The sequence below is a fragment of the Clarias gariepinus genome, chromosome 19 (assembly GCF_024256425.1).
Source record: "Clarias gariepinus isolate MV-2021 ecotype Netherlands chromosome 19, CGAR_prim_01v2, whole genome shotgun sequence".
Taxonomy (NCBI): domain Eukaryota; kingdom Metazoa; phylum Chordata; class Actinopteri; order Siluriformes; family Clariidae; genus Clarias; species Clarias gariepinus.
This window is the reverse complement of record NC_071118.1, coordinates 21,045,334-21,053,890: the sequence shown is the minus strand read 5'-3', so window position 1 is coordinate 21,053,890 and position 8,557 is coordinate 21,045,334. Positions and strand designations below refer to the sequence as shown.

The following is an 8,557-nucleotide window of genomic DNA, read 5'->3' as shown; positions in this document are numbered from 1 at the left end:
TACTGTACTTTCCTACATTATACATATTACCGTTGAATCATTTTTAAACCGCCCAATCCACGACCCGGTTGCAGGGCTGCACTATTGACCAATCAGAGCACAGAACTCTGACATCAGTAGCCAATCCCCATGTAGGGGGCGGGACTTGTCAGAATGCAGGTGGGCAGTAGCACACAGCTGTGCTAGGAGAAGCGAGATCAAATATCTTACAAGATCATTATCCTGACTAAGCGGGATTTTAATATTTTCTCACCGACTGGTCCTGGTACGTTATTTCCTTTTTTATTTTAATGAATGGTAAAATCTGTTTCAGCTTTCATTCATGCTAGTAATGATCTTATAATAATAAAGCTGTTGTCATTGTTACAGTAAACAAAGGCCATGCATCAGACAGATCTGTTCTAACAACAACAATGCACGTTTCATATAATTATTGATTTATTTCCTTTATTCTGTGTGTAACGATTGATTTAGATATAGCTGGTGTAATGGCTAGCATTACAGCACAATAACACTGCCTTAAAGGTGTAGGGTTTCACTACACAGCTATTGCTATTAGATGCTGTTACATGTAATATCATGTCATTATATGAGACTCAGATCCAAAAGCCAGACATCTCTGGTCTGATCACCTTAAAGCGGTTTGATACAACTGGGTGGCATAGTGGTTTAGTGGGTAGCACTGTCGCCTTGGGTTCGATTCCCGCCTCAGGTCTGTGTGCATGTTCTCCCCGTGCTTGGTGGGTTTCCTCCACACACTCCCATTTCCTCCCTCTACCCCACCTCGTGTTCGGGGATAGGCTCCACGTCCCCTATAACCCTGTATACAGGATAAAGCGGGATAGACGATGAGTGAAAGAAGTGTCTTTAGTCCTAAGTCTAACCTGATATGGTTAGTCTAACCTGAAATGCATTATGAATTACAGTGAAATGTTATAGCACAGTATTCTTCATGCCAAGTCCTGTAGACACATGATTCTCACAGTGAGGACAAAATCTGTGATTTGAAAACCCCTTAGTCTAAAAGTTAAATCCTGTGCAATGTTTTCTTTAAAAAAAAATGTATTGTTCTGTTCCTGATCATGGTGACGGATCAAGTTGTGATCAAGATGTCTTCCAGCTGAGAACTGTGACCTTCCATGAGTTATCCCTGTCAAGAATTCTTTGTATGGCCAAAAGTTTGTGGACACCTGACCTTTACCCAAAAATGTGCTTTCTAGATTTAGTTCCTTCACTCTTCTGGTAAGGATACCATCAGATTGTGGAGTGTGTCTGTAAATTATTTCTCGTTTAGCCACATGCTCTAGTTCTTCCACTACAACCTTGGCGAACATATATTGTAATGCTATAACATACAAAGACATTCTATATAATTGTGTACATTCAGTGTAAGTTTGGGAGGGGGGACACTTTTGGCTATCTTAGTGTAAAACATTGAAATCATCTTAAATAAGCCACGTGCCTTGGGATCGTTGACTAGACCAAAGTTCAGCATGATTGAGTCATCTGCGTTTAGCAACCGCCTGATTAATACAGCATGGTCTTGAAATTCCTCAGTGTGTTTCTTAGACTCTGAGAGACGCTGGATGGTATAAGGCTTTATATGCTTGTAATTCTGCGAGTATCATTATAAACAGTCTGAAAGAGTAGACTTTTTTGCCTTTCATTTAGACCCGTGAATAAGGTACATACAGTAATTAGATTCTTCTTTTAGGACAAGACAGAATGCAGGTTTGTATTCAGGTTTTCTGAAAATGTAGACATGAAATTGATACACCTCATGGAAATAATTAAATATAAGTGAACATATTGGGTTGCACTAGTGGTTCTCAGTGCTAGTCCTACCTTTGAGTATTAGGTATGTCACCTTGCACCTCCAGGGTCCGGGTTCGATTCCCAGCCAGGCATGATCCCCGTCTCTGGTGGGGTTTTTTTCTGGGTACTCCGGTTTCCTCCCACAGTCCAAAGACATGCAGACTGGGGAACTTGGCTTCCCAAGTTGCCTGTAGTGTGTAAGTAAGTGAGTGAGTGAGTGAGTAAATTCAAATAGTCATCTATTTAACCAGACCTTATGGGTAGAGCAGGGAAACAATAAAATAATGCAAGAGCACGTTTCCTCTGTCCTATTTCATCGCAATTATAAACATGGAAATCCAAATCTTGAAATCTGAAATTAAAATAAAACCTGGAAAGTAGAGATGCATGGATTTATTGGAGATACATCGGTATCGGCTGATATTTGTCACGTTGACTGGCATCAGGCTTTGGCAAATAATCTAACCTTCAACAATGCCAGTGGTCAATGATGGTTAATTGCAGTCTGACTCGAACAACAGTAGAATACCCAACTCCAGTTTCGGGGTCAAATAAGTGGTATTGTAATACCTCCCATAACACCAACGAAATGCGCGTATGGGACAATGTTAGCTGTGCAAACTGTCAGTGAAAAAGTCAGTGTCTAAGACATGTTTAAGTGGCATTTTAAGCTGAATTTTATATATATTTTTTTACTTGCTTTTACATTTATCTTTATATTCTATACCACTTATCCTGTGTACACGGCCTACAGCTTATCCCAGAAAAATTGAGCCATGAGGCAGGGTACACACTGGACAGCGTACTAATCCCTCGTAGGACACACACACACACACACACACACACACACACACTATAAGCAATTTGGGAACGTAGTTAACCTAATCTGCATGTCTTTGGACCGCTCCGCTGTCTATAGACCTGTAATTAGAAAAGATTACAAAAACAAACACTCTTCAAAATGATCTTGAGGCTTTTCATGTCCAGTAGCGTTTCATTTATACATTCCACCATCACCAATAATTGGTAGCTGCAATGTAAGTCTTGCATAGTCCACTTTTATTCTCTCATTGGTAGCTATTAGATGAGTTTTTCTGTTATTTATTGTTTGCTTTATGAGGGAAAATAACTGAATGCTTCATGTAATTAATGAATCTTATGTTGAAGACAAAGTTGATTACGGTTGGATACAACTGATATTTACACGCTGGAGGAAGGAGAATATAAAACATATATAATTAATAAATAAATAATTACAATCATAAAAAAAGATGAAATTAATTACTCATGTGAAAACTCTGCCTTATGCAGGAAGACCCATTCATCACCAATGCTTACTGAGAATCAAGTTCCTATATATATAGGCTTGTTTTTGTTGGTTATAATTTCTATCTTGTTTCTTTTGCAGGTGGAGGGGACGATGTTGAAGACCATGTGTATGATTCTGAACCTCAAACCAAGATTCTGACGGATCCAAAAGCTGGAAGGTACATCTCTTCACTTCAAGGAAGTCCTGTAGTCAGTCACAACACCCATCATACACGCAACTCTTGAACCATGCAGACCGATCCGGTGCTAGTGGAGTCCCTGGTGGTGTTCTCCATTGTCCTGTGTGTCCACTTGGCTGTGTGGAACCAGCTCTCATGGTGTTGCATCGCTTTGGCTGTCCAGGCCTTCTATGTCCAGCACAAATGGGATCGCCTCCTGAAAACAGGAGCAGCAGTCTTCCAGTTCCGTCCCTCCGCCAACAGCGGCGTCTTGCCAGCTAGCATGCTGCTCCCGCTGCTCGGGCTCACTCTGAGGGGTCGCTGCGTCGCTGTGGGGAATGTCCACTTTGAGAGATTCGCAATGGTAATTACGGTCACCGGGATGATGTTGGCACTGTTTTTGTCGCTCATTGCACTGGGAGTCACCCGACCGGTGCCTAGCAACACCTGTGTGATTACAGGAATCGCCGCCAGCGCCATCCTGTACACAGTCAAGCAGACACTTCTGGTTTCCGAGGTGATTGAGGTGCTGGAGGTGCTGCTGATCTTTGTTTACCTAAGTCTGATTCTCCTTTATCTCCTTCCTCGCTGCTTTACGCCTGGAGAAGCCCTGCTCACCCTGGGTGGCCTCAGCTTCATGATCAACCAGCTGATCAAGCGCTCACTGAGCGTTAGCGCCAGTACCAACATAGACCCTATTCATTTTTTCCTTCCTGTAGCCGTGGCAGGATTAGTCTTGCTTGGACTTGTCTTTGCCCTCCTCTTCCTCTTCATGGAATCGGAAACGTGGGCGGCATCCGCCTTTTTCCACGTCATGACAGCTGTACTCGGCTTGGGCTTGCTTGTCCCATGGTTGTCTCTCCTCACCGGACACCACCCCGTCATCTGGATTTTAGAATTCCTCACTCATAGCAGTAGCCGGATCTGGCTGTTGGCGTACTGGGCATTCCTGGTTTTTACCGCAGTGATAGTAGTAGTGCGTCAGAACAACCGGCGATCAGAAAGCACCAAGAAGTACCAAGTCTCCACGACTGTAAGAAAGTACTTCCACCTCCTTATCGTGTTAGTCTTCGCCCCCGGGTTGGCGCTCGACCGCCCTCTACTGCACCTGGCGGCCGTTGCATGCCTTGCTTTGTTTATTTTCCTGGAATTGGTGCGAGTTTTCCGGGTTCGCCCACTGGGATCGATGTTGCGCAGATCACTGGCCCTCTTCCTGGACGACAGGGACTCCGGGCCTCTTATCTTTACACATATCTACCTGCTTTTGGGAATTTCAATACCTGTGTGGATCTCACAAGCACCGTGCATGTCAAAAGGAGGAGTTGCAGGTGCCGGGGGATTGGCACCCTATGCCGGCGTCCTAGCCGTCGGGGTCGGAGACACTGTCGCGTCTATTTTTGGAAGCACAGCTGGTGAGATCCGCTGGCCGGGCACCAAAAAGACTTTCGAGGGCACGGCGACCTCAGTGTTTGCACAGATCATCGCTGTGGCCATATTCCTGATAGCGGACGCCAGCATAAACTTGAACGCCAGCTACTCGTGGGTAGTGGGCTCTATCGCTATGGTAGCCATGCTTGAGGCGTACACGTCACAGATTGATAATCTTCTCTTGCCACTGTATTTATATGTCCTACTGATGTTATGAGCATGCACACACATACACACACAAGCAGTTCTATAAATTACATTGTGCATAAACATTCTTTGATATAAACCTGTACACAAATACACTAGAGGGTCCAAAGGTTTGCACCCACTATCAAGAACTGTTTTTATTTTTTAACTTATTATTATGAAATACGTTCTCATTTGTTTTTAGGTTTTAGTAGGTAAATATTTATTTTAATTAAATGAAATCTAAGAGCGGGTCATGAAAAACATGATCTGGTCTATAATAAGGAAAATAAACATCAATGAAACATTGAATTAGGCGCTTACATGTGTGTTTGTTTGCGCGGAAACATAACCACCACAGCAATCTGAGATGAAGAATGTGAGATTCTGCGTAATATAAAGAATGTCACTACTGAAGGAGTTAAAAATGTAATTTTATATATATTTAGGCTAAAATGTATTATATCAAATACTTGTCACATTTGAACGCAGAGAAATCCACCAACTTGTCATTTATTCATTCATTCCTTTATTTCATTTTCTATACCACGTATCCCCGGAGGTGGGGTACACCCTGACCGGAGGGCCAATCCATCGCATGAAACACATGCACATATACACACTCGCATACACTGCATGAATTGCCACACAGAAGAACGACCCCATCTCTACTATTTAGCATTCTATATTGAGAAACTGTGCTGCTGTAACATCCGTGCTTTACAATAGTGATTCCTACTTTTCCATTAGTAAAACAGTATATCAGGAAGACTGTGATTAAGAATGATTTCAGATGTGCAGATTTAGTAGATTTGATTCCAGCTTTGGTGTGTTTGATTTGTGAGAACACAGCAACAAGGACCAAAATAATCGAGTTTCAGATGAACCCTATTGTGGATTAGGATTAGAATTAGAAAATGTGATATTTAACTATTTAAATGTACCAATTAGTATTTAAAGATATTGATCAAAGCGAACAGTGGCAATTATAATGGCAAGAGAATGTTTGCCAATTTTATTAATCACATAAGTAAACGTTATAAAACAAAAATTAAATTCCTGCCTACTGTATGTGTGAATCACCTGTAATTGCAGGATTTTTATGAGTAGAGCTTTTGCACAGGTCCATATATTGATTATAATTTTTATATGATTAATTAAGCTAAATTATTTGATGTTGAATCATATAAGAATTTTTAAAAAGCTGTGAGTTTTATGCATATATTGTACAATATGTTATAAACAAGGGGATTACAGATCAGTTAAACTGTTATACAGGCTATAAATGCTTTGTTAAATTGGTTTTGCTAAAATTAGTTTTGAGTTTGCACTTTCTGGCTTCCATAAGCTGTGAATTTTTCTTTCTTTTTTTTTTTTTATTTTATGTTTTAAGAGACAGGTAAAAAAAAGAGAACAACAATAATAGATGTAACAATGATAAATCTAATAACAATAATAAATGTGGGTAATAATAAAAAAATAATAATAAATAGATAATAATAAATGACTTGCATGATGCATTAATACATTAATAAAAAACTGTCATTATTGGCAAATCTCTGTTGCATAAATGCAATAAAGCATTTCCAAACTTCACTCCACACACCTGTATCACACCACCCTGGCATGGATTATTTCCTGTGTTATTCCTTAATAATATTCTGTATTATAGGCTGTAATGCTCTATATTTTGCATTCTTTAATAACAGTTCTTGTCTGGTGATTCAGACTTTTGGACCCCTCTCTAGACAAATGCAAAAATTTGCAGGTGTACAATGTTAAGAGTAACTACATGTATACACAGCTTGGTATGTTGAAATATTCTTCTTATAAAATGTTGTGAAGGAACAATGACAATAGTCTCTGTACAGGCCTTAATTTATACATACTGTATCTCCGTACCCTGATGTCATTTAGACGTGGAAAACGCAGCAGATGTAGTAGGCAGGTTAATACGGAGTGTCTTCCATATTGAATTATTCATTTGAAATGCACCGGAAGACACGTAGCAGGTACCCTTTAACGCATGCTAATTAAGGTTTCATTTACTTTAACAATATTCTCTTTGGTTTACCGAAGCTCCAAAAATGTTTACTTACCCAAAGATATTTAGGGAATATTTGGAGTGTCTTGAGGTGCGAATAATCTTGTATGTACAGTGTGTGTGATTACATATTCAGTTTTAATATTTCAGTACATCATAATATGTTTAGGTAAGAGAGCCGCTAAAGGTTTAATCTGTGTATTTTTGGAGATTCTGATGAGCAGAGTGTAAACGTGATTGTGAATGATTCTAACATGCATGCAAGCAAAAAAACTCTAATGTTTTTTATTCTTCATTCGAGTCTTCTGCAAGCAGAAGTATGCACCAACATAGCCTATGAAGAACATGACTCTTGAGGTTTTGTTTTTGTTTCGGTATTCCGTGTTAATAATGCAAAAAGGAGAAAATTTTGTACTGAGAAATATCAGTAAAAGCAATCAGACATGAGTGTGTACTGTACAGTATGCATGTGTATACAGTATGTGTGTGTATACAGTATGTGTGTGAGATCCACGTATAGAGGGCAGTAAAACACTCCGATTGCTGGCACACATTCTTTGGTGTTAATCTTCTCATCTGTATTTCCATTCCTAAGTCACGTGTGTTTTGATGAGGCAACGGCCCTAGCTGAGGAACTGAGTGTAGAACACAAAAGCAGAAATGACCCACAAGACATGATGTGAAGCAATATACTGTTAACAAAAAAAATACTTGGAGAAAAAGAAAAAAAAAAAACGCAGGAGCGGTAAAACACTTTATACCACAGTGTCTTTGTTTAACATGTTATCGTTCATTTCGGTTACGCTTTCTGCATGGAGCCGTTTATTTAATGCACAAGGGGTGTTCAAGTCAAACTGGGACTTTTCATTGCACAGAATTCACACAGTTGTACGAGTAAAAACTACCTTTATTTCTCTCTAAAATTCCCTGCTACACTAATGCACTTATCCCAGCGTTTCAATACCATCAAGGTAGAAAGTTTTCCAAGTACACCAGAACCATGATCGAATCGCCTGCTTCACATCTGTAACCCTGGCCTCCCAGGAACTCCTTTAATGGCCCAAGCATGTGAAAATCGCTTGGAGCGAGGGCAGGACTGTTCAGGGGATCTGGCAATAAGTTCCATCCGCGTCCCAGAGGCCTGGAAATGCAATTTATATTTCTGGCTACAAGCTCTCTTTTTTGCATTATCACATAAGAACATCTAGTGAAGAAATTATTGTTTATAGCTGCTATAGCATTACTAATGAAACTGCGTCATGGATGCTCCACATCATTAAGGGTAACTAGAAATCTACAATGATTAAGTCTTCAATATGTAAAGTGTTAGTGTATAAAATACAAAAAGTGTGTAAAATAATAGCGTTGGCTCAGGTCACATTGCACCACATTGCATTTTATTATTAGGATTTGAACTATAACTTCAATTACATTATTTGTATCCAGTCAACCCTTTACAAACATTTTGGCAAGACTTAGTAAAAATTGAAAAGATTAACATGCTACTAAATATACCATACTTGAGAATATTAACATCGAAATGTATTTAAAACAAGGGGGAAAAAACTTTCTATTCATACTTAAGGGTCGAACCATT

At 39.8% G+C, this 8,557-nt stretch overlaps 1 protein-coding gene across 1 annotated transcript; it reads left to right on the top strand.

Moving 5' to 3' along the window:
- The first annotated feature begins 152 nt into the window (after nucleotides 1-152).
- On the top strand, nucleotides 153-8,295 carry dolk (dolichol kinase). Its single transcript, XM_053478313.1, has 2 exons — nucleotides 153-265; nucleotides 3,224-8,295. Exon 2 carries the CDS (start codon nucleotides 3,373-3,375, stop codon nucleotides 4,945-4,947), a length of 1,575 nt encoding a protein of 524 aa, XP_053334288.1. The 5' UTR covers nucleotides 153-265; nucleotides 3,224-3,372; the 3' UTR covers nucleotides 4,948-8,295.
- Nucleotides 8,296-8,557: the final 262 nt, after the last annotated feature.